At 45.0% G+C, this 27005-nt stretch overlaps 1 protein-coding gene across 2 annotated transcripts in view; it reads left to right on the forward strand.

The window, feature by feature from the left end:
* Positions 1 to 27005, forward strand: part of TANC2 (tetratricopeptide repeat, ankyrin repeat and coiled-coil containing 2) — a 278089-nt gene that overhangs the window by 212468 nt on the left and 38616 nt on the right. For both annotated transcript variants that reach the window (XM_012733089.1, XM_012733090.1), the window contains 3 exons: positions 8399 to 8630; positions 14912 to 15078; positions 18247 to 18854. In XM_012733089.1, coding sequence (XP_012588543.1) covers positions 8399 to 8630; positions 14912 to 15078; positions 18247 to 18854 — 1007 coding nt within the window. The remainder of the gene's footprint in view (positions 1 to 8398; positions 8631 to 14911; positions 15079 to 18246; positions 18855 to 27005) is intronic.

Genomic DNA, 27005 nt, shown 5'->3' on the forward strand with positions numbered 1-27005 from the left:
AAATAACTTGGAGAAATAATACAAACAAAATTTAAACTGAAGCAAGAAGCCTGTGGCATCCTCGTCCCTAACCACTGAACTGGAGTTTTGTTTAGTGTTCTGTTAGAAAACCTATCAGTAGTTGACTTATTGCAAGAAAATTGTAATGAAGGAGCATTTTAGTCATCACCTAAAATTCCTCTTCAAAAACAGTTTTTACGCAGCTAGAAGCTCCTGTCACATTAGGTAAGTTGTCACTGGCTTAGTCCTTAGGTTAAGCTAATACTCCTGAACTTAGCTAATTAGGGAAACCAACTGATTTTAAGAGGTGACAAAAAGCTCAAATATCATCCTTACCCAGAAATAAGTTTGCACTAGGTCAGGAAGGTGTCAAACGATCATAGCTCCTGAATTATCGGTGCTGCTGTCAATGCGAGAGAAGTTCCCGTCTCAGCAGTCCCTCTGCGAGCGTGCTGAGCACACGTGGACACTGAAGCCATAGAGCAGAGGGTGGGGTTTGATTTCATTTGCAGTTGTCTATTTTTGAAAAGATTTTTAGGAAAAATGAGATCCAAACTAAATTACAAATAACCCAGAGGTGGTGTTTTCTGTTTGTCTGGGACTTTTTTTCCTTTAAAACTTAACACTGAAAAAATGTTTAACACAGATTTTGCAGTGAGCCCCAGTACATTCAGGATATTCAATATATTTAGTATATTCAGGATACTAACTACTGGAAGCAACCTTGTTTGTTTTTGTCAGTTTCTGCATTTTGTTTAATCTCTGTCTTCTGCCAGAATGGATCGGTGTTTAAATTATTATTCACCACTACATCCCCATCCCCAACTCCTATTATAATACCTGTCTCATAAATATTTGTTAAATGAATATATTGTAACCCATTCTCTAGACTGAAACTAATCTTTCTCAAACACACCTTTGCTTTGGCAGGTTGAAACAGTGAGTGGCTCCTCCTTACCCTGGAATGAAATGTAGACTCCTTAAAACATCACACGAGCAGTGCTGAAAGCGCCTTTGCTTCTTTATCTAGCCCAGGGCTTCTACTCAGCATCCAAAGTACACATTGTGGGTCACAGAATTCTCTGCCTGGGAGAGGGCTGTTTATCATAAGATGTGTGGAACCATCCTTGTCCTCTACACACTTCCTAACAGCTTTTATACCCCAAGCCCCAGGGAGACGATCCAAAATGTCTCCACATCAGCATATGTTCCCTGGGGAGCAAAGCCACCCCCTAACTTAAAACCCCAGCTCTGCCTTATCTCCTGCCATGCCCTACTCTGTCACACCCTGGCCACCCTAAATTTGATTGCACTTCCCTGACAGGCGAGCTATGTGTTGCCCAGGGCCTTTGCCAATGCCCCTGTGCCTCCACCAGGACCACCACTGCAGCTGAAACACTTCTAAACTCCTGCTCCGGTCTCCTATGTTAGATTACAGATGCCCCATCTATGCATCACCCAGGCATCTTGTATTTCCTCTTTCATAGTGATTTTTTTCTGTATTATTGAGGTCTGATTTCATGTGATATAATTGACCTATATTAGCTAATGATCTGGTATTTTATACATTATAATTACCATAGTTAGTTTAGTTATTATCCATCACCGTTCATACTTTCAAAACCTGCTCTTGTGATGAGAACTCTTTAGTCCCTTGCAGATACACAGGGCAGTATTTTTAACTATAGCCATCATCCTCTAAAACGTATTTATCTCATTGTCCAGAACTTATTTATCTTTTAACCAGAAGTTTGTACCTTTTGGCCATCTTCACCTATTCCCCAATCCCTACCCCGCTCCCTCTGCCAGCAGCTGCCAATATGGACTGTGTCTGTGAGTTTTAGATTCACGTATCAGTGAGATCATACAATGTTTGTCTTTCTCTGTCTGATTTATTTCACTTAGCATAGTACCTTCAAGGTCCATCACTTTATCACAAATAACAGGAATTCCTTCTTTTTGTGACTGAATAACATGCCAGTGTGTGTGGATCACACTTTATTGATCCATTTGCCCACTGAGAGACACAGATTTTTCCATGTCTTGGCTGTTGTGAATAATGTCCCGTGAACATGGGGGTACAGATACATCTTTAAGAGACTGATTTCACTTCCTTCAGATAAATATTCAGAAATGGAATTGCTGTATCATATGGTAGTTCTATTTTAAATTTTTTGAGGACCCTTCGTTTCATAGTGCTTATTATATTGTTATTGTCACTGTTTAATTGTCTCCTTTTCCTGTGAAGGGCATAAAGCAGTCACATCTTTATTTCTCATCATCTTTTCTCCAGAATTAGCACAAAGTCTGTATGTAATGAAAGTTCAATTAATACTCACTGGATGGCTATAAATGTCATTATTTTCTATTAAGAATTCTGGGAGCATTCATATCTGAGTGTTTATTCATAATAATGAGTCCCAACCAACTTACTAGGCATTGTAAAATCAGAATCATGAGCCTCAAGAATGAATGTTGGAGGCTTTGGAATCCCACCAGTCCTCTGAGATAGATTCCAGATTAAAAACACTTGGATTACTCATAATGTACCAGTCCTGCTTCTCTAGGAATTCTAGAGAAACAAAATAAATGAGTCCCTCTCCTTTAAAATTTGTTCAGTGTTAGCCCCAACCTCTTCTGGGTCAGGTATCAGTCATCTAAATTGAATAACAATAACCTTTGGGTTGTGGGGCCTCCCTGGTGGCCTAGGGGTTAAGTCTCAGTGCTGTCACCCCTATGGCCTGAGTTTGATCCCCCACTAGGGAGGTGACCCACATGGCACAGCAGACCTCTCCTATCCCACTCACTGCTCCCCTCAGCAGTGTATTTCAATCAGTCTGTCTGTTCTGCTCCCCACTGTGTCTCTGGTGAGTCCGTTCATCCCCCGCACCTCTGGCCTATACCCCAATTCTTCTATACAAAAACAAATTTTAAGAATTTTTTTTTTAAATAATCTATGTGGGATATGGCAGTTTAGTTCTAGAACTATAAGAAAGCTAAGCATCACCCTAAGTTCTGCCAGGATGGACTAAGTGGTAGAACTCTGACTACCAGCATACCCTAAAGCTTATATAGCCAAAACAGCTCAGCACTGGCATAAACATAGGCTCACAGACCCCAGAACAGACTAGAAAGTTCAGGATTAGGAAGTATGACTGGGCTAAAGGTGGACTTTTAATCAGATGGTGCCGGGAGCACTCAGTAGCCACATGGCTGAAAGTGACCCATAGCTCATGCCATGCAGGAGAATAACCCCACATGCACTGGGAATCCAAATGTAGAAATCTTAAACCATGCAAATGGTAGGAGAAAACCCTAGTGGCTAGCTCTACCCTGGGTGAAGGGAAAGCTCTTTCTAAGTAAGATCTAAATGTAGAAGAAAAGACTGCAAATTCAACTATATAGAATTTTTTTTAAAGTGTTCTATGGCAAAAAAAAAAAAAAGAAAGGAAAAAAAAGTCAAAAGACAAGCAGAAAACTGAGAAAACCTTACAACACATATTTCATACAAAGGGTTGGTATCCCTTATAGTTAAAGGACTGAACAAAGAACCAAAACCATTACAGAAAATTGGGGGGACAATTGAACAAAAAAAAAGAAATGTAAATGGTCCTCAAATATTTGGAAACATTCAAACTCATTATTGTCACCAGACAAGGGAGTGGCCCAGGGCCCCTCTGTTGAGATAAACCTGATTAAATTTAAGCAAGTCTCCCCTGGAATTGAATAAGTGAATTGAACATATTATAAATGACAAAACTATGTTTCTCATTGTTAGAGAAAGAAGTTACATATGAAGAAAGGAAAATCTAAAATGAGCCAGGTGGTACTAGGTTGAAATCTGAGACATATTCGTAGTTTGTATTTTTTATTTTCATAGATTTGTGTGTGTGTGTCAAGAGGAGTTCTGTGTGAGTTGGTACTCATATGTGCATTTCTTAGCTCTGTCTGCTGTGAAGGACCCAGAAGCAGTCACACTTCAGTAAGCTTTTTGCTATCGGCTCGCCTACTGCTCTGACCTTGTTTTGTAAACACTGTTCAAATGAGAGAAACTTGGCAGGGTAAATACAAGATGAGCCTGGGACACCTTGTAGTGCCAGAAAGCAAGAAAGTGCTTTAAAGAACAGGTGCTTCTTGAAAGAACACAGATACTAGCCTGAAAGAGATCTTAAATGACCGCTGCTAAAGTAAATTGAGCAATAAAATTAATACAGCGTTGGATTATAACCAGTAGAATAAAATAAGCCCGTGTTTATTAGATCAGTTAAATGCCTGAAGGAAAAGACAGTTCTTCCCTCCTATAGATTCCAGTTAATAAATGTCAGAGGAAATAGAAAATAACCCTAAGACGAATCCCTCAGTAATCATTGTTGTATAGTTACCACAAACTTCCTTCCCCAAGACATGCTTATGACAAAGGGGAACATAGAAACTGTACAATAGCAGGGCCTCCTGGCGGTGCAGGGATCAAAGATGGTGCCATGAAGCTGTCTGCAGCCACAGCAACATGAGTTTGATCCCTGGTCCCGGAGGTGACCCACATGGCGCAGCAAGCCTCCTGTCTCTCCACAGCTCCCCTCAGCAGTATATTTCAGTAGATCCGCCTCTTCTGCTCCTTACTCTGTCTCTGGTAAATCCTCTCACACACAGCCCCCTCTGGCCTGTACCCCAGTTCTTGTATGTATAATTTTTTTTAAAGCTATAAATAGAGAAACATTTATCTTAACCAAGGGGTCAAGGTCAGCCTTCCCTATAAGAACATCAAGAACTCCATGATATAATCCACTGAAGACACAACATTATTCTGGCATATTCTTGCCCAGAATTCTCAAGTGCATTATACACAAAATATCAAACTGACTGACTTTTGACATATGAACTAGTCAGGGCACCTCACAAGTATCAGGGTCATGAAAGGCAAAGGCTGCGGGGACCTCACAGACCAGGGAGACTAGGGAGAAATAGCAGGTCAAGGTTGTGTGGGCGCTGGAGGGAGTCCTGGAATAGGAGCCCCAGGGGCACTGGTGACTGCTGAAAGCCCCTGGTTAGAAGTGCTTTGTCAATGTTACAGGTTTGTTTTTTTTGTTTGTTTGTTTGTTTTTGTGGTTTTGGTTTTGGTAATTATGCTAAGGTTACGTAAGTTATCAATATTCAGGAAAGCTGGGTGAGGGATATACAGAAATTCTGTGTATTACTTTTGCAGCATTTCTGTAAGTCTAAAATTAGTTTAGGATAAAAAGTTTAAAAAGTAAATAAAAGTCCTACTGCCAAAAAAAAAAATCAGGTAGAACTCCAAGCTGGAAAATTACTGAGGCAGAACCCAAATCTGGAGCCATCCTTAGCTTCCAGTCCCTGGTGAGGATTAGAGTCACATTTGAGGAACAGGAGAAAGTAGTGATTTACACTGGGCCGCCACATCCTTCAGTATGAAAGCCAACCTGCTGGGGAGTAGACAGGGTGTGCCACCTAGGAAGTCCAGGTGGTGAGCAGGGGGTTCCGGCAGGCCAGGTGGGAAGGAGCCAAGTGAGGACAGGCCCACGGCCCTGGGCGAGCACAGCCGCAGCTCTGCTCTCTCAGGCAGTGCTGGTGCGGGTCACTAGTCAGTTCAGTTGCGTGTGCAGTGAATTCCAGGTGCAGCGCTGCCATCCCGCCTGAGGTTAGCCTCACCCTCACAGATGCTTCATTCCAAGTAGAAAATGGTCTTTGGCGAGCGAAGGCCTGGACCTTTCAGACTAACCTGACAGATTTGTTGGCACTTGGTCATTTGGTTAGGACCTTTGATGAGGATTGTGTTTAGTTTTATCATTTCTTGAGCATTAAATTGAAAACTTTTTTGCCCAGTTAGTGCCTCTCTCTCTCTCCCCCATTTATTTTTTATTTTTTCATATAACCTACAAAGCTGTCCTTTTCTTTGTTCCCTCACAGGAGTAACCTAAAATTTGCTCACTGTCTCCATCAAAGAATTAATATAATTCTGATCATATCCGATCTATTTTGGAGAGAATCAATTTTGGATAAAATGTTTAGGGATTTAGCATAAGAAAAACTAGAATTGGGAAAAAATGAATAATATAAGAAAGACAGAGCCAAAAATAAAATTCCAACAAGTCGTTTTGAGAGACAGGAATTCACCAAGGAGAAAGGATTCACCTGCTGTTTGACTGGGGACAGGTTACAGCTACCTGGAAGCCAAACTGACAGCAACTGAGCCGCGGGGTGGTCGGACCTAATCTTGTCACTGCCCTTAGACTGTGAAAGACTGGAGAAGCAGTCAGAGTCCCAGACTTGTGTTCTACTTTCGTACATAACAAAAGTGATAAGTGACGCCAGCAGGCACCCCGGGGGTGCACGGAAAGCCCTTGGTGGGTGATAAGTATGAGGACGCAGTGAGTACGAGTGTGGTGAGTTCTCTGTCTTGAACCGCAGTGCAGGTCTCATGAAGCTGTGAAGTGATCTTTCTCCCTGATTTCCACAAAGGAATCAAGACTTTCTATTTGGAATGCCAGAGAAAATTTAAAACTGAAAGAAAGAAAGGTAGGCACGACCTTAGCATTGACCTTTGTTACAGGGAACTTCATTCAGACAAGACCACAGATGCCTTTTAATGAAATCCGTGGAAGAGCCCTCTCTCTACATTTCAGGACTTTATCATCAAACTCAGAGCTCTTTGCTTTAGGTAAAGGATAAGTCGCAGCTGGTTTGCTCAGCTGGTTAGCCTTGACATGTGGAGTCATTGAGGTAAACGTGATGAAAGTTCATATTGATTCAGAGCTTCGCTGTTTGCTTTCTATAAAGTAGAGATTTGTATCCATGTGGACATAACCACCGACAGGTCATTACTGACAACTTCCTTATTTTGTGTGTAACAGGAATAGAGCAGTGAGCAGCTTAGCTAAAGAAGATGGAGTGGCTTTTTTTTTTTTTAAGATTTATTTATTTATTCGTACAGAACTGGGCTACAGGCCAGAGATGCGGAGGGTGAGAGGATTCACCAGAGACAGAGTGGGGAGCAGAACAGGCAGATCGACGACGAAGTACACTGCTGAGGGGAGCTGCGGGCAGGTCAGGAGAGGTCTGCCGCGCCATGTGGTCGCCTCCGGGGCAGGCGGGAATCGAACTCATGCAGCAGTGGCTTTAGTTTCTTAGTGCAGTGCTTTAACCCGCTGCACCACCAGGGAGGGCCCCGGAGTTGGCTTTTTTAACGCAGTTGCTCATTGCCAGTTCCTATTCTTGGGCATCACGGCTTCACCCAAGCAATTCCTCTCCTCAGCTTTGTGGATATGGCAACATTTTCTGTTTCTTTCTGTTTCATGAAAAGGATCTCAACTTTTTTGTGTGTTGAGAGAAGTGACACTGGTAGCATTCCTCAGTGAACTAGGATGATCTCACCTGTAGACAAGGAGTCTTCTCAAGGCACACACTTGAGTAGGGTCTGTGTTCCCTGAGAGAGGAGTGAAGAGCTGGGGGCCCAGGAGCATGAGCGAGATGTCCCTGGAGCACATTTCGCATTCCTGCAGAGCTAGCTGAGTAAGCAGGACGCAGGACCTGGATGGTGGCCGTGGTCGCGGGGGTGGGATGCTGATGGCAGCCTCAGCTCCCATCACTGAGCACCTGGCATGTCAGTACTTCCTGTGCGTCCAGGCCGAGCCACCCCGCCTCCTGCATGTTACCTGCACAGCCCCACACCTTCTTGATAGTACTGAGTCTGCTGGCTGGTCTAGATTTAAATCCCCCACTGCTCTTGCCCTTCAGGCAAAGAGAACAACCAGAAGGTGTAGAGCAAGCTCTGTGTAAATTCAAACAAACAAAAAGCCAGAACTTCAAACTCCAGGTTCCAGTCAGATAACCCCAACCCCAGATGATATTCAAACTCGCACATTGTTTCAGTTCTTTGAAATTAATGACCTACATTTTACAAATATCCGACTTGTTTCCTTTCTCCTATTTTCTGATTCTGAGTGCTCAGAAAATATCTAATTTATAAGTCTGGATTACTTTTCATGGACTAGAACAACTATAAACAGGGATAACCTGAATTTTCCCTGATTGTTCCTAATGCTTTGTTACGTGATCAGATGCCTGTGCTGTGCCATGCTGAATAGCGTGAGGGAGGTTAATGTACATCTTTATAAATATAAACCGTGCTTGCTTCCTATTTCTCAGAACCCGAAGGGAAAACTCAGTGTGTAAGCTTTGTTATCACGTGTACCATACAGAAGTACAGTGCCCGCTGTCTCGTCTCAGATAAAGCAGGCAGGTTCTGAGCAGTTTTGTTTTCATTTTAAAGCGCTGGGGTATCAGGAGACAGAAGACAGTGCTAGAGAATAATTGCGTAACAGCCGTGGCCATTGTTTGCACCAGGGATCAGCCTGTTTGCGCGTTCGTCTTTCTCTCGTAGGTGGTCGCCTGTCACTACTGCCAAGCAGACAACGCCTACACCTGCCTGGTGCCCGAGTTCGTCCACAACGTCGCTGCCCTGCTGTGCCGCTCCCCCCAGCTGGCAGCCTACCGGGAGCAGCTGCTCCGCGAGCCTCACCTGCAGAGCGTGCTGAGCCTCCGCTCCTGTGTCCAGGACCCCATGGCCTCCTTTCGGAGAGGGGTCCTGGAACCCCTCGAGACGCTCCACAAAGGTACAGGGAAGGTGCAGAGAAGGTGAAAGGTGGAGGCCCCAGAGCCCACGTTCACCTGGGGCATGCTGGAAAAAGGATTATTTATGTGCGTCACCGTGCCAAGGCTAAATGTTCCCTAGCTGCTGTCCTGCAGGATACAGCTGACAGATAAAGGATTTTACTTGCAAAAAAATAAAAATCCCTGCAGGAGCTGCTACTTCCTCCATTCTTGGTCTCATTTCCAAATATAGCACATTTCCCTGGTACTAAAGATAGCACAGCTTCCAGTCCTTTCTGTGGAGTTCCAATAAGTCGGCAAAGTCACAGCCCCGTTCTGCGTTGAGGTGTCTCTGTGGTTAGCACTCTCCTCCTTTACGGTTGGTATTTTGTCTTTCTCCGTCAGGTCAGGCGCAATAATATGGCACAGCTGCGGTTGCTCAGCCCTGTGTTTTTACTAAAAACCACTTCACTTTCCCCCACATGGTTTTAAATGTGAGTGTCCACTGCATGTATTTAAAAGGTACAAAGGTATTCTTGAGAGGAAACAAAAAGTGGAATCCATGTCCCTGTCACACCCTCCCTCTGACACTGCGTTGGCTGCGACCTGCATGCCCCAGGCCCCCCACCCCCTCCACCCCACCTCTGGAGCGAAGTTTGGTCAGTGCTTAAAAGCCAAAGCAACAACTGGACTGAGCACACAGTTCCTGAGTTTCCTGTTCACTTCTTAGAGGCTTCTGATCTGTCCTGAGGGTTCTGGAGGCCCTGCTAAGAACAAGTGATGGTAATTTCCCTTCCGACAGCCATTTTCGCTGTTTCAGCCTCCGTGCTGTTTACCTGGATTTCAGAGCTTCTCTTTTCAGTCCTGATGCTCTCCCTCTGTCTGCACATCTGCCAATATTTTTATCATATCATACCAAACTTGGAGTTTCTCTCAAATAGTTTAAGCATATTTTCTGTACATTCAATTTCTAAATCCAGTTACTTCTCCTTCCTATTGTTTCTCCCATCCATTCCTACCATGACCACCCCAAAGGCTCTGTACCCACCCACACATCACATCTGTGTTATTTCCCTTCCTCGTCTTCTCTTATGTCGGTGGTAGTGTTTTTTGTACATTGCTACATTCACCCTTAGAAAATGTGCCAGTCATGATGCTGAGATTAAAAAGTCACAGCTCTTCAAAACTGGACCTGACTGGCCTGAAGCTACATCGTGTTGAGCCTAGTGCCTAGAAGGCTGAAGGGCTTCATTTTTAGCACACCTGTAACCCGTTTGCGAGATACCTGGGTAAGCTCTGCCCCAGTCTCTCCGGTCTTCTAGATTTTATGTCCTGTTTTCAGTTAAAGCTTCATAAAGCATAGCTCTCGGAGAGGTTCAGAGATCTCCAATAATTCCCTGCTACTGCTGAATAAACTTCCAGCTCCTTAGTCTCGCATTTAAGGTGCTTGACAACCTAGTGCCAGGCCATTGTTTTTTACCGGTGTGAGCCCATGTTCCATATACACACTAGTCCCTTGCATACCCTCTTCACACGTTTGCTCCTGGTTTCCTCTTCCTGTTGTGCCTTCTCCTCAGTTCTCTGCCTGTCAGAACCCTACACATGTTCGGAGAGCCAGCTTGCACGCCTCCTCAGTCATGGAATAGCCACTGGGTCCCCGCGCCCTCCACTAGTAAGAGTCAGTGTTCCTCAAATTGAAATTCGGGATTTTTACATCCTACATATGGTACTCAGCACATTGTTGTAAAGCAAACTTTAAAATGTATTACTAACATTTCTTAAACATTTACACTTTATCAAATACATACTTTATTTGTGCTTTATAAGAAATAGCTATATCTACATTTATGCCAACCTCCTTGACTGAATTGTATGCTATTGAAATGAGAAGCCTTTTTAATAGTCAGCTTTCATGCTTCACCTAATCATGAATGTAGCAGGCATTCCAGGAAATACGATTGGAATATGTAAGAGAAGTAAATAGAAATCCCTCACCTGTAGGGTTACCTAAAGAGAGAAACTAATACGGTATCATATGGCAGTTGTACCTCGATAAGTGACACAATGATCTACATTTTCTGAGTAGATCAAGGAGAAAATCCGAATGCGTGCAGATTCAGATTCTCAACCGCAAATTGTGTTTGATGATTCTAGTGCTAGATGTACCTGCTGCTGCTTTAGGTCTCCGTCACCAGCTTTACATGTCCCTGCTGATAAATGAGTTTAAGTGAATGTGATTATTCCCCCTGATTCCACAGTAACAAAAGAATTTCTGTGAAGCAATAGTGAAAAGATAAGTAATCCAGTTTTAAAGTGGACAAAAGATTGTTCACCAAAGAAATGACTTATGAATAGTCTACAAGCCCAGAATAGGTGCTTAGCGTCATTAACCATCAGCCACATGCAAATTAAAATCACAATGAGACACTGCTTTCCTCCCACTAGGATAGTTAAAATAGTGTAACATTTTTTAAGTGGATCATCAAATGTTGGTGATGACGAGAAACACTAGAACTCTCATATGTTGCTGGCAGGACTATTTGGCAATTCCTGATCCAGTTAAGTAAAATCTACCTTATGACCAAGCAAGACTGTTTCTGTGTCATTAACCAGGAAAAGGAAAACATACGTCAACAAAAAGGCTTGTACAGCAATGTTTATAGCAGCTCTCTCTGCTCATAGCCATCAGAAGTTGGAAAGAACCCGTGAATAGAAGAAAAAATCTGTAGTCATTGTAATACTTCTTATAAATATGTTGTGATAATATACACAGCAAAGTAAATGAATCTCAAAAGGCATTATGTTAAGCAAATGAAGCAAGTGTAGCCCTGGGTGATGCGAACAGAACCAGAACAGGTACCTGTGAGGTCTGACCCAGGGAGCTGTCTGGAGTGCTGGAGATGGTCTGTATTCTTATTGTGGGGTCAGTTGCATGCGTTTATGTCCTTGTTGACACTCATCAAAGTGTACAGCAAACTGTATACTTCACAATTAATTGCATGTAAATTGTGTCCGTTTTCAAGATGGAGAAGGTATTGAAGTTTTCTTTCCAGGAAAATTCAGTGGAAAACACTTTGACATTAGCTTCAGAAGCTGTATGTCAAATTATACAATTTTCTTTAAAAATGAATGTCAGTATTTTTCATAGTATTTTAAGGTTCTGCAAGAACAGTGACTGAAACAGACACAAAACACATATGAAAAGGTTTTGAACATCCTCAATGAGCTTTTGTTTCAGCCACCCATATGAAATGAAAGGAAATGCTAATTTGTTACCATAATTAAATGGAAAGTAATTCAAAACTAATGTGCCGCTTCTCTGAACAGAAATGTTACAAGACACAGGCCTTCTCACATGCTGCCTCACCAGTAGCAGGACCTCAGACCTGGAATTCAGTTCTGACTTCAGTCCTGGCAGCCATCTCTTCCGTTGCAATCTGTCACTTCTGTCTCAGGCCCCTACCGAGTCTTAGAATAGGAACACTAAGGAAAACTTTTCAAGCATTTGTTAAGTATACATGTAAGTGGGAAAAGTGAGAAATTCCTGGGTGAATATGGAAGGGGTTAAAAACAAGGGTTACAGAGCTAGAAAACCTGATACCCATTTCCCTTGGGTAAATATTCTTTCTAGGAACTTGACAGAATAGTGACTCTCAGTCCCAGTCCATTTCAAGTTTTCATCAAACCCTGACAAAATAAGGAAAGGGAGTGGCCTAGAATATGTGTGGATATATGTAGATGTAGTTTGTTTGTTTTTTTAATAGATGTGGTTTCTAACATACCTATATATAATGGTTGGATGGATAACAAACCTCCTACCATTTTCACATCCAAATAATGTTTATCCTATGAAATAATAAAATGGTAGATAGTAGTTGCTCTTTAAATGTCCTTACGTGGCAAAATATGAAGTAACAATCCCCTGTTGGTTCGTTCCAGTTTTACTTTGTTTTATAATTTTCACTTACTGTAAATCTTTGAAAGGCTACTGAATTAGAGTATGTATTTAAATAATCTGCAAAAGTTTGAAAATGAGCACACAGAGGAATACTTGTAAGGCTGTTTGCATTTGAAGAGCAAAGTCTGAAATTCATTAAGGTCTCACCTCTTAAAGTTATAGTGAAAGAACCTCATTACTTAGCAAACAGATGAAAGAATTTTTTAGAAGTATTTCTAATCATTTTATAATATTGGAATTACTTGGAAATTCTCTGTATTTTATGTTCTGAATCGTAAAAAACACATCATGCTTATTCTGTAACACATATATATTTTGACATCTCATTTCATTTCACCTGTACTAACAGGTGACTTCTAAATAACTCCTTCAAAAGAAGGTCTCTATAAAAACCAAAAGCCAAGACTTAGAACAATATAATTATCTTACGTAGGGCATGTATTTCTTTTTTATAAAAAATCATATATATACTTACTAATGGGAAGAATAATCTGGGAATTTATGGAGGTGAAAATATAATTTTATTAGGAGTTGAATTGTTTTGTTCTTTATAATGTCCAGATCATAATTTAGAGCATGTTCTTGATCTTTACACTTGAGAATGTGTTTCCCAAAAGAAAATCACAACAGATCTTTATCATCAGCCTCTTCTCATTTTGAAAATCATGACTTTCCAGTGAAGGCGCCTGGGTCAAGTGGGAGGTGGTGTCAGTGAGAGAGGCCTCCGTTGGTGGAGATGGTGCTGATGTGCTAGAAAATGTTAATAGCCAGTGCGAGTGAGGCCTCTGAGAGCTTGGGCAGTTCCCCCACTGTAAATCAGTGTTCCTGCAGGAGGGCTGCAAGCTACCAGCTGCTTAGCAGTCAGCTCCGGAGAGCACTGCCGTGGGCCTCCTGAGCCGGCCGGGACTCCACACCAGGCTGGGTGGGAGATGGCGCGCCTTGATAGCATAGGTCTCTGATCTTCCAAGCAGGTGCGACAAGAATGTACTTGGTGGAAACTGAAGGAACAGTTATGCTTAAGGGAGCCAAGTCCCCCAAAATCAAAAACATAAGAGCCCCCAACATTCCAAGCAGCAACTCTCTCTTCCTTGACCTGTGACGTCCCTGTAGGAATAGGTGTTTGCTTAGAATGCCAGCCACTGCTGGCAGTCTGAGCTAGACACAGTTCATTTCTCTTCCCAGAAAGTCACCAGACAGTCGAAAGTAACAGTTCAATCTCTGGATAATTTGAGAACCGATTTAGAGTACTTAGGATAGAGAAGTTAAATTCCTTTATATAAAGGTTGCTCTTGGGGGATGAGGTGGGGAATACAAAAAGCCCTATTAGCCATGCAAGAAAATCTGCATATTTGCAAATGTGAAACCAAAATATGAAGAGTTTTGATTGTCCTTGTCTCTGAATGAAAAGAGCCATCCTTGTGCAGAAGCGCACACTTCCCCTTCTGCCCTGACCATGGCCTCTCCCCCCCCCCCCCCCCCCCCCCCCCCCACCCCCTTTCCCGCCTCAGGCAGTCTTCCCCCTGGACCTGTGAGGCCTTACCCACAACAACTTGCACTTGCTACAGTTCAGTTCTACTAATATGTCCCCTCACCCTAAGGGCTTTTTGCTTCAAGAGTCAGTAAGTCTTTCATGAGTGTGGGAACCTGGAATCGCCTAAGTCTTCCTCGCACCAGCCTGAAGATCAGCTGTAGGTCACATAGGATCGCACAGAGTCCAGGGAGAGGTGGACGCGGAAGTGGCAGAGCCTTGTCTTTCCCACACATGACCGCTCCTGGGAAAGCCACAGAGTCTGGCCTCGTGGGCCCTGCTCAGGTCCGCCTGAGAGCCGCTGCGGCTGTGGGCCCGGGGTTGAGGGGTAAGCACGCCCTGACCCGGCGGATCTGTTGGCTGGGGCGCGGCGCCTCCTGCCCCCTCCCCTCCTTCGCTCTGTGCTTCCCATGAAGCCCTGGGTGTTGCTTTGATTTCCACTTTTTTTAGAAATCACCAAAGGCACATGGGATACTGTTCTCTATAACGCTACCAGACAGATCTTTTTTTTTTTTAATTCTTTACAGTTATGTGAAGTTCTCATGACTGTAATGCTCAGGCTGACTCGTAACTGGCAACCTGGGAAATGGTGGCGCTTACACTTCACCTGTGTGACAAAAGCTCCTGCACCTGGTTAATATGAACTCACTTAATGAATTTCATAATGTCTTTATACTAAATTATGTGCCTTGAGCATTCAGTAAACACACAAGAAACCTTTCTAATATTTATTTTCTAAACAGATATGTGATAAAAGACCCAAAGAGCTTACTCATCCACTTGGTAATTGTTAAGTGATTTGTTTCTTTTTATCTCAGAGAGAAAAATCCCAGATGAAGATTTCATCATTTTAATTGATGGATTAAATGAAGCAGAATTTCACAAACCGGATTATGGGGATACAATTGTATCATTTCTGAGTAAAATGATTGGAAAATTTCCTTCCTGGCTCAAGCTAATTGTAACAGTTAGGACCAGTTTACAGGTATGTGTTTGTTTGCTTTTGGACCACAAATTGTTGCCCTGGAAGATCGCTTAAACCGAAAACACCCTGGTTCCTGATTCCCTTGGTGATGCCCTTACAAGCTTCTGTGTTGTTCTGGAGCATGAGCAAGAGTAATTCCCAAAGACCATCCTTTCAGAGCCGGAGAGCAAACGGAGCCGTCTCTTGGCTTACGTTCCCGTGGCCCTGGACATGTGTTCGATAAAGTGTCCTTCAAAGGGGTGTGAAAAGAAATCTTTTTTCTGGACTTTGCCCTGAGGACAGAGGTAGAAATGGAGTCCCTAGTACGCTAATTGCCTGTTTGACTTTGGTTTCACATTTTTTAGTCTTTTAAGGCTGTGCAAATTCCAGATCAATCTAGAATCAAATTTTCTAGCCCCTTCCTCTGCTTCTACTTGAACAGCTTTTCCGTAGCATGAAGGTGGACTTTGTGCTGTATGTGCCTTCCTCTAAGAAATATTGGTAATATCATAGGTTTAGGTTAACTTCACTAGAACCGGAAGGTGAGTTTTTCCGTTGTCTTCTCTGCTCACTCTCTGGTCACTTAATGACCCAGCAGAGGACACTGACAGAGCACTGGGGCTGCAGTGACCTGCAAGCTGTGCATCAGCAGCTCCCCCTTCCTGCATGCTCCTTGTAGCTGAGGCATATCGCCCGTGCTCTGTGTACTCTCACTTGGCTTGGAACAGAATTCCTAAGCCTCTCATTCCCTAGACCATTACCTCTTGTAACCATTACACTAAAATCTCACACATTATGTACCCATTTCACATGTTGATGCAGCGCCCTCATAACAATTGCTAGTATACAGAAAATAATCTCCCCTCTCGCAGGCACTTCCTCCCATACACTGACCAGTTATTGGTAGCTTAACTGCCTTCTGTTATCAGAAACTGTACTTCCAATCCTGGTCATCTCCTGCAGATGTTTTTGTTACTTTCAAAGTAAGTTGAGTGAAAGATTATGGGTGATCTATATAAGTGCATCTTTACAACTAAACTGATAAAGTCTACCGCTGTTGATGAGTAGCTTGAATGTTAAAGATGAAGAATAAATAGAAGTTCTCGTAACACAGTTTATGACAAGTTTTATTAAATGTTTGCTTAGCCATATTTTTAAGTGTACAATCTCACAAGGTTAGCAGAGCTGATTACTTTAATTTTTCAGCCAAACCAAACAGCAGCAAGAATATACGTGACAGTCTACTCAGACCACATTTCAGTGTCTTCATAGATCAATAACTTCCCAAGTACTTCACTTCCACCAAGAGTTTTAAAAATGTTTTATTCATCTTTGACAGTGAAATAGTATGTAACTCTTTAAAAAATGAGCCATCATCTTTGATCATTTCCCCCAGCATTTCTTATATCAGGCACTAATCTCACATGTAAGGATATGAAGCACTGAGCAAGGTGGTCAGTATCCCTGCCCTCCTACAGCTCATGTTGCAGCAAGGAGCACAAACAACAGAGAAGCCAAAAGGTACAGCATGTTGAATGAAGCTCAGGTAGGGTTAAGTCTGTGGAGACCCGTGGAATACTGGTCAGTGAAGGTGAACATAACTTGAATAGGGTGAATAGCAAAACCCTCTCCAGCTTTCCTGCCTCAGTGCTGAGATCTGATCTGCCTTTCTAGAGGATTTCTTTGGTTGGCAGCTGTGAAGGAAATAAAGTGGAGAGGATCAAGAACAGAAGCTGAAGTGCAGATGAAAGGTGATGATGACTCAGAGTTTGTTGTTGGGAGACCTGGGAAAGAGTCATAGTCTGGACTTACTGTGAAGGAGAGTCAGAAGGACTTGATAATGAGCTGAATATAGGTGTGAGCCAAAGGATTCAAGAATGAATCATGGGCTTTTGGTGATCAATTGATAAATGGTGGCTTGAGGAAAAGAGAAAGATCACAGATACCGCCTATAGTGTGGTGGTAGGGCTGGTGGTGATGCCATTTGCTGACAAAAGAAGGTGATCAGATTAGGCTTTTCCATGAAGATCCAAGTGTAAATATTGAGTAGAGAGAGATGTAACATCTGAGCTCAGCGGAAACATAAACTTAGACTTCAGCATATAGGTGTTTAGAACCATGGGACAAAGTTAACTGTTCTAAAAACTGAAGAGGTGGGATGAGAGAAAAGAATGGAGACCTGAGCCCTGGGTGGCATGAAAGATGAAAGGGAAACCGGCACGGGGACCAGGGAGGAGTGTGGCTAGTGAGCCAAGAGGAAGCTGCAGGGACATCAGGAGGAGAGATGTGACCCCCGGGGTCAGATCCTACTGAGAGGTTGAGGAAGATGAGGACTGAAGCAAGATGAACATCACCAGTAACCCCGACAAGGGCCTTGTCAGCGAGGTGGTGGGGGTGCCACCTGTTTGGGGCAGCTGGAGGAGGGACAGGGAAGGGAGGAATCAGATACTAGGTAGAGAAAACCTGTCAGTGAAACTTTGCTAAATATGGCAACAGAGATCTAGGACAGTAGCTGGAAGGAATTGTCTGGTGATCCAGTAGAGAAGAAACTGATGCAAGAGAGAGAACAACGTCCATGAACAAATGTAAAGAGTTGGAATCCAGAGCACAAGAGTCACCACGAAGCTCTGTCAGTATAACTTCTCTATGTGGAAGTATATAGAATTAATTCTGAGCACATCACCAAGGTACCTCCCACTCTTCAGAGTGTTCCTCTAGGCTAAGCCATAGCCTTCAGTCCCACATTAGAATGAAGTCACTTACGGGGGAGGGTTAGAAAGCCATGTGTGTATACAGCATTCTCTGGTCTTCCTCCATTGCTCTTACTGAATTATACTTTGACATTGCGCCATTGTTTACCCAGAGAAAAGGTATAACAAGAGAGCTATATGACACTCCATTGTCTATTTTAGGGATCTTATTTAGAATATTATCTCTAAATCCTTCCCAAAATACCCTTTGTTAAGAGCCATTCAAAATTATCTTAATTCTCAATATTAGGAAAAGTTGTGACCCTCCTGTGCACCTGATTGTTTTAATCTGAGGATTCTAATTCTCAGTTATGATTCCCTCTTTTCCTTGGTTGCTTGAAGTTCAGACTAAATTTGTGGACCTCCTAGTTTATCACAAGAGTTAGGGGAAACTGAAAGTCTTTCTCTCTCTCTCTCTCTCTCTCTCTCTCTGTTTCAGGAAATTACCAAGCTGCTGCCTTTCCATAGGATATTTTTGGATCGACTAGAAGAGAATGAAGCCATAGACCAGGACCTGCAGGCTTACATCCTGCACCGGATACACAGCAGCTCAGAGATCCAGAATAACATTTCACTTAATGGCAAAATGGACAATACCACATTTGGCAAGCTCAGTTCTCACCTCAAGACACTCAGTCAAGGCTCCTACCTGTATCTGAAGCTCACATTTGACCTCATAGAGAAAGGCTACCTGGTGTTGAAAAGCTCTAGCTACAAGGTAGTTCCTGTCTCGCTCTCGGAGGTCTACCTCCTCCAGTGCAACATGAAGTTTCCAACCCAGTCTTCCTTTGATCGGGTGATGCCCCTCCTCAACGTGGCCGTGGCCTCTCTGCACCCACTGACTGATGAGCACATCTTCCAGGCCATCAATGCTGGTAGCATCGAAGGCACACTGGAGTGGGAGGACTTCCAGCAGAGAATGGAGAACCTCTCCATGTTCCTCATCAAGCGCAGAGACATGACCCGGATGTTTGTGCATCCTTCCTTCCGAGAGTGGCTTATATGGAGAGAAGAAGGAGAGAAAACCAAATTTCTCTGTGACCCCAGGTAGGTCCAGAGTGCTGTCACGGGCAGTTCCGCACCTGTCTTGTACTTGTTGCATGGAGAGTGAGTTTCCCATGGCAGGGAGAGGAGTTCACCTGGAGGTTGCACCCATGGGAACACCAGCCCTGGCCTCCCGTCCTGAGGCTGTGGTGAGGGCAGCGCGTGTCTCACCCCGGTATTTCCTTAAGATGCTTAAAGAATCTGCTTAGATATTTACACTGCTCTCCTACACTCCTGTGTCCCCCTAAATAATTTTCTCTGCCCCACTAGGGATCCCAGGCTGTAATGCATTTAGCTGCTTGCACATGTGGGAAGAGATGGCTTGTCGTTCGTCTCTGTGACTTAGGGCAGAGCCACTATAAGCTGTCAGTGCCCTTTTAAAGTCGCCAGTGACTGTCACTACAGTCACCAGTGAGGACCGGTGGGCACCAGCCTATGGGCTCCCGTCTGGGAAGTGGTGAAAAGGTGTGAAGAGATGAGCCTCATCAGCCACTCTGCCTTGATAAATAAGATGCCATCGCCCCCCATTTTACTATCAAAGTCTTGAGGTGCGGAATCCCTTGCCAGTATCACTAAGTTAATAAATTGGTGGGAGAAAGGAGGAAGGATGAGGAGAGGGGTGGCAGACAAGAGTGTGCCCCCCATCCTGGGCCTGGTGAGCTCGGCCCTGACTTAACTCTTTCTCTACCTCAGCAGATGTGTCTGGACCTAAAATTGTTTCTCCTGACCTCGGCCTCAGCTTAGCCCTCCAGCACGCTGCCGCAGAGTGCTCCACTCCTCCTCCTTAAAAGAATTATTCCTTTAGTAAAGTCAGTGCTTTTAAAAGTACGTACATTCTTGATTTCTGGGAAACAGAGCAGACATCAACAACCTAGTCAGCAAAAGCAGCTTGTTCTAGCTCAAAAGCAGACTGACAGCTTGACGTGGCCCCTCTGTGACTCAGAGAACAGCCCCCCCGCCCGCCCGGCTGAGGCTTCCGTGTTCTCGGGGCTCTTCTCCAGGCCTTACCAGGCACACCACAGGGGGTGTGAGCTGTTCAGCCTGCTTTTGCCAGCTCATTCGAAAGTGAGTTCCAGCCAGGGGTGGATTTTGTAGGATTTTCCTTGAGAGAGAAACTTTAAAGGAACTTGCTGCAGTGGAAAGAACATGAGCTTCTGAGTCAGATCACCGGCATGGAAAGCCCGCCTCTTCTAGGGACTGCGACCTTTGGGAAGCCCCGAATGTTGCAGAGGCAGTCTTTTTATGTACATAAAAGGGGTGATCTTTTCTAGAGCTGTTGAGAATTAAGTGAGGTCGTGCAGCGGAAGGCCTAGAATAGCAGAGTACAAAGTATTCAGGATGTTCTCTCCCTCCCCTTTCTTTGCATTAATAGGCCCTTCACCTACATACACCTTGACTGAGTCCCATGCTACTGAATAGGCAGCACCAGTCTCTGCTATTAGCAGTTTGGGGCATAAGACTTAAGAAAACAGAAATGAGCCTGAGTCTTCTGTGCAATGTATGGCACCCCCAAAGGATTTCATTATAACCCCCACTCGTGCTGTGGTGGACACTGAACACCTACAGCTGGCAAACATATTTTTTTCTAAAGTGACCCATCTAGAACTAGAACTGCCCAATAAACCCTTCAAAATAAGTCTCCGAGAGACCTTCCTAGCTGACCTGTTCTCATCCTGGAACACGTCAGCATTTAAAAGCTGGGGGAGGTCCAAGCAGCCGCACCCCCACGGCACTAACAGTGCTCACAGTGCACCTTCGGGGTGCCCAGAGCAGCAAACAGCCGCGCACGGGGTACGGCGGTGCAGTCGCAGCATCGCTCGCCAGCCAGGCTGGTGTGCTGGGACGAGCGCAAGCAAACACCACTCGGTGCCGCCAGTCGCCAGGTCACACTCAGGGCCGCTGAGGGGTCATCCTGTGTCACGGAACAGCAGAGTGGAAGAGGGAACAGAACCAGGACTTAGCAGAAAGGCTTCCTGACATCTGTCGGTAGGCGTCTGCCTGCCACTCAGCACGGCCTCACACCAGCGTCCTTTCTAAGTATTGGTCTCAGAGCCTGAGGTCCCCTGGGTCCTCAAATGGAATGAGATGGAAATTCACTGAGAAATTAATGCTTTTGGCAAAGCCCAAGCCTTTCAAAGAAACAGGATGCAGTTACCTTCCATTTCACGATCTGATTACAGACTCCCCAGGCAGGGTTTGTCTTGGTGACCTCCAGCCCTGCTCCCAGCGCGCACGTGTCCCTGTGTGCTCAGCCTTCGCTCTGCCTCTTCCTGGAGCAGCTGACGCATTTCAGCAGACTGTGGAAGGCCACTCAAGGCCTCTTAAACCACACGAGGCCAGTGCCCGGCATGCGTGTCTCTGGAACCCTCTCTGCCGGTCCTTTCCTGGGCTTTCAGCTCTCTCTCACCCTCTCTGAACTTGTTGGCCTTATTAGGGAATGAGAGGAGAGTGTTCTACTGAAGCCAGGAAGCAGTTGATCTGCATCAGGGATAGACCCCACAGGGCAGTACTTCTGCTAAGCTGGAGAGAGCCAGGAGGCTGAGGATGGTACTGGAAAGAGGAAGTAATGGAGCCAGCGGTAAGCCCCACAGCTGAGCTAGTTTCCTTCACTTTAAAGACCAGACTGCCGGTCATCCTGGAGGCGCCCGAGGGGCACTGGCGGCCGAAAGGACGAGCTGACGTTGCACAGGCGTCAGACTGTCCCAGGAAGAAGTGAAGTATAGGTGTCTCTTCTCGGCTCGCTAGCAGTGTGCCTGTGTTTGTCAGTCTCGATATCCCTGAAAAATCTCTATAATCACATGAAAACTTAAAATTTCTAAAAACGTTTACAATTCTAAATAAAATATGCCCCTTCCACACTTGCAAACCTAAGACCTTATCACCTTATTTTGATTTCTTCTTCCCACTATTCATCACTGTCATACTTCTGTCAGACTCTGAAATTAATCTGCCCTGTATTTTATTCCCTCAGGCACTGAGAGATCAGATTAACTCACTAATCCAATAAACCAGTCTCTGCTATTATGTGAATAAGAGAGAGGTAGAAACCCCATTTGAAAAAACATGTGCATTTTCAGTAAATTTTAAGTAAAGCCTTTGAGAGGAGTAGTCACCAGCCTTTACTATCCAACCTGTTAGAGATAGGGGTGTTGAAATTTGAGGGTTTAGACAGTTGAGGGCCACCAGCCTTGTGCTCTCCACTTCCAGCTTCTGCACAGCTTTAGGCTGCCCAGAATGGATCTCCACTAATGCACTATGTCTTTGTCCATGGCATCAAGCCACCCTTCCCAGGAGTGGCGCTCAGATCAGCCACTTGATAGCTAATGATTCTGCTAGGAAGATGAGACCACCCCACTGCCTTCCTTTTGACTGTTTGACTAAAACAAGGAAATTTGTGAGCTTTATTTAGTGAGGTGGTGATTTGGAAGCCTGATTTGGGTTGCCCTGATTTCTTCAAACTAGAAGTAAATTTTATGATGGGTGGGTAAAGGCTCTGTACTTTTGGGAATAGTTGAGTGTTTGATTCTTTGCAGCCAGAGTTGACTGCTAATAATAAATGTCCTCTTGAGATTTTTCCTGTTTGGGCCATGCTGGAGAACTGGTGCTGCAAAGTTGATGCCACAGAGTAGTATCAGAGAAGAGTTGCCTCTGGTCTTCAAAAAAGTAGAGTGTTCTCACTGTACAGAAAAACTGACTCCATGCTAGAAGCTTGTGTTGCCTGGCTTCATGTAGAATACATGTATCTGAAATGACAGAAAATATTGAGCTGCTCAGGGTGGTGATTTTGCTTGTTGGGCTTTTTTTAAAAAAAAAAAAAATTTATTTATGCATACAGAACTAGAGCACAGGCCAGAGGTGTAGGGGCAGCAAGAGGATTCACCTGAAGCCGAGTGGGGAGCAGAACAGGCAGATTGACCAAGTACACTGCTGAGGGGAGCAGCGGGCGGGTCAGGAGAGGTCTGGCCTGCCAGTGGGTCACCTCCCGGGCAGGGATCGAACATGCACTGAGTTCGGTCATCTTGGCTTAGCTTTGCAGTGCAGCGCTCTAACCTGCTATGCCACCAGGAAGGGCCCTGTTTAGTGGGTTTTTGTTGTTTTTTTTCATCCAACTTGAATCTCCAGAAGGGAGAACAGTTAACTGACTTTAACCTCACGAAAGCACAAACTTGAGGTTACCCCAACATCCGTTGCAGGCTCCCACACCAAATCTTCAATCGAGGTATGTTGTGCCTCCTGAAACCTTGAGGACAGGATTCAGTAAAGGGGTGGATCATGAGAAAAGCGAAAGGGCTGCTGGAGCTGAATCAGCCCTTACGCGGTTGGAGGAGTCAGAGCAGCAAGACGGGAGCTGCCCCTGGCGTCCCCCACTAGCTGAGCTGCCGGGAGCTGGCTGAGCTGCCGGGAGCTGCCTCCCCTGCCTGGAAATCTGGAAATACTAACTCCATCTCTGTCTGGGTCTAGATCTGCTTTTCTCCTCATTCTTTACTGCTAAAGGGGAAGTCCGTCTTCTGATACGTGATTTCCATGTAGAGATTTCATTGATCCATCATATTATTGGGGATTTGTCTTCATTTGTCCATACATTGTTTTGGTGTTTTTTGTTTGTTTGTTTGTTTGTTTGTTTTTATCTAATCCAGTTTCTAACTCACTGTAGGCATCAAGGATAAATAGGAGACTCAGGTCTGAAGTACTACTCTAGTGATGCAAGGTCATGCATAGTCTTGTTATATAATGCAAGGGAGAAGCAACATGAAATCTCATGCTTAGCTTGGAATATGTCCATTTCACCTTCTGTCACACTGCATGAATGTCCTGCAACTTTACAAGCTTGTTTCCTTTTAGCAAAATCATGGGACTCGTACCTGTTAGCCAAATAGGCACACTGCTCCCAACTTTAAGATTCTCACTCTTAAAGATGGGTAGCAATAACAATCTTCTTGCCTTTTCCAAATCCAGATTAATTGATAATCAGAAGGCTTCTCCACCCTATTTAAAATTGAGAATTATGTGTTTTTATAAAAAGTCATATGAAATTTTCTAATATAACAAAAACAGTTCTGCTGTGATAAGAGGGAAAGAGCATCATTATTATAAATTATATAATACTATAAAAGGTTTTTTGGTTTTTTTTTGAAGATGGGGTGTAGGTAGTATAGCAAATAGTAGTTAAAAAAACTTCACCGCGCTCTCCCTGGTGGCACAGTGGGTTAAAGCACCACATTATAAAGCTCTCTGAGACCACTATAGCATGAGTTCCATCCCGACCAGGGAGCTGACCCACATGGTGTGATAGATCTCTCCTGACCTGCCTGCTATTCCCCTCAGCAATGTATTTCAGTAGATGTGCCTGTTCTGCTCCCCACTCTGTCTCTGGTGAATCTTCTCACCCACCACACCTCTGGCCTGTACCCCAGTTCTGTAAGCATAAATAAACGTCTTTAAAAAAAAAAAAACTTCACCTACAATTCTAAAATAGGAACAGGTGGCTGAGGGAAATTTCTGGTAGTGTAAATAGCATAGGAAATAGAAGCTAAATTTGCCCTGTTAAAGCGTGCCTGGAGCAGGACTGGCTGATGAAAAGATAGGGCTCCTCAGGCTTTCCTACTTTGTCAAGCCCAGATGAGAGGCAGAGCAACCAAGAGTTACCGCCCCCTCAGTGGGATATGGCAGTGCGTTTTCTTTTGGGAGCGGTCAGCGACTCACTCCGCTGTCTCTAGAGACTTTCCAAAGACCTTCATATTTGGTAAAATCGGCCCTCATCGCCTTCTGGCCTCTCAGCTGGGAGGACCCACAGCTGGGAGATGGGTGTCTGCTGTCACCGTCAGCAGCTGGTTCTACCACCCAGATTTTTCTTATTTCCCTCTCTGCTGACCAGCTAGGCTGTGCATGGACAACTTCAGCCTCCTATTGGTCTTTCTGTCAGTCCATTCTCCACCAACAGCCACAGTGACTTTTAAAGACACAAATTGGACCGTGTGCCTCATCCTGACTATCCCACAGTGACTCCTATTGTCAATAGGCCAGAGCCAGAGCTGGATTCTTCAGGGGGCTTCTGCCTGCACGCTAAGCTCATTCACTGCCTCTGATGCCCCAGTTTGTGGTCACATTCAGTCATCTGCAGCTCCTCGGCCACACTGAGTTCTTTCCCAGCCTCTGCGGTCCGCTCTCCCTGGGCTCCCGCGGACCCAGATCTCTCACTGCCAACTTTCACATCTCAGCTCAGTGCCACTGCTCCTGAGAGACGGCCGCTTGCCACCCTGTGCAAGCCAGTCCCTCACGGTGCTACCACATCAACCATCTACCTTTCTGCTGCTTATCAAGCTCCTTCTAACACATACAGGAATATTTGTTCAGTGTCCACTTTCCTTTCTGGATGTGCGTGAGCTCAGGCCAGAAACCTCTTCAGTCACACTCACCTTGGTCTTCCTGAGGGCTCACAGGGCGCCCGGTACTCACTCAGTACTTTTTTAAGGAATGAATAATGCATGAACAAGGCCACTGGCAGTGTCCTTGGCTCACTCCATTCCCAAGCAGAGGGCTGAGGGAAGCCACGCGCTTCAGCAGGCACGAAGGAGCAGTTATTAAGTCTTACATCCAAGGCACTGTGTTAAGCCCTGCAGGGGGTACGGATATAAATAAGATAGATTGGTCTACCACATTTACAGGCGAGTGGTTTTAACAGACACATTTACAAGGAGCTGTAACTCCAGGCCAGGTGAGGCACTGGAGGGGTGAATAGAGCTGAGGCACGTGGAGGAAGAAGCGAGACGCCATCCGTCTTCAAGCCCTGCCAGCTCCAGGCTGACGACCCCATGGGGACAGTCTTCCATCTCAGGAAGCCCTGCCGGCCCCTCGCGCCCTCACTGTCGGGCACGGGGCAGTGCCACTCTCCTGGGGCCAGTGAGGCTTTCACAGGATAGAAGGACAGGAGAAAACTTGAGGCAAAGTGGACGTGAACAGGTACATCACTGTCCAGAGTCCGCGTGAAGGGCAGTGATGCCACAGTGCCCTCTCTGCACCCTCATGCACCACTCCGTGCCACTCACCTCATGGGCAGGATGCCGGAAGCGTGTTTTGTGTCCAGGTTTCCTGAGAAAGTCATGGGAAGAACATACCAAAGTGGCATGATAGGCTGAAGAGGGAGATGAGGATATTTGCAAAGAGGTGTGGGTGTTGTTTGCCGGGAATGGAGAACAACAAGGACACTCTCAGGCAGCACCACCAGCGTTGAACTGAAGGCACCAGTGGGAGGTGAAAAAGATCAGGATTGTCAAGCAAGGCTCCAAATTTGAATCAGTCACACTCACTTCACAATCAAATGGCGGCGACAGATAGGCCTCAACGTCAAGGCCGAAATGGGCAGTGAAATGCAAAGGAAGTCCTTGTGTTGCTCTTCCTCAGACCCATCTGCTCAGCGTTACTCACTCACCAAGCCAAGCTTCGTAACGTGTCTGCTTGGCACCAGGGGCCATGACAGGCACGAGAGAAACTTGGTAGTGTGAGTCACCCACCCACGCACTGAGGCCATTCCCCACTCAACACGAGTCAGACACTCGGCAGCCAACGGCAGTGCCACAGTACACAGTAGCGAGGGCCTGGACAGAGCAACCTTCCCTTGCAGCCTTGACAGATGAGATGTTTCCATTAGACAGCACGGGGTGGGCGCGCGCTGTGAACCCCGGGAAGGTGGTGGGGTGGTGGCAGGAGCAGCAGCAGAGGAGCCGTGAGGACCTGAGGGCCCTTGGGGATCTGTGAGATCTGATTAGAGAATCAAAATGACTGATAGGAAGTTGTCAGTAGGGAAAACTCTTCAATGCCATGTTTGAGGCTGTACCACTTACTCTGTAAATAATGGGGAGTCTCTTACATTTTGAGGAGACAGCAATCAGATAACTCTGATACTGTGAAAAATAGCTGTGACCAGTGGCGTATGGAAGGTGGATCAGAGAGAGACTGAGGTAGGGACACTCGTCATGAGGCCCTTAGCGGTAGACGAGGTGATCGATGCCAGGCCTCTGAGGTGCAAACTGGCAACCAGAGATGTGGGGGAGACATTGTGGAGGTGCTCAGAAGTCCTTGGTCTTGTGCATGTGTGGAAGGTGAGGGTAGAGTGACCAGAACTCATCTTGAATGAAGAGGCACCATGTCTGGCAG

Source organism: Condylura cristata, unplaced genomic scaffold (genome assembly GCF_000260355.1).
Source record: "Condylura cristata isolate star-nosed mole 26May11 unplaced genomic scaffold, ConCri1.0 scaffold00038, whole genome shotgun sequence".
Taxonomy (NCBI): Eukaryota; Metazoa; Chordata; class Mammalia; order Eulipotyphla; family Talpidae; genus Condylura; species Condylura cristata.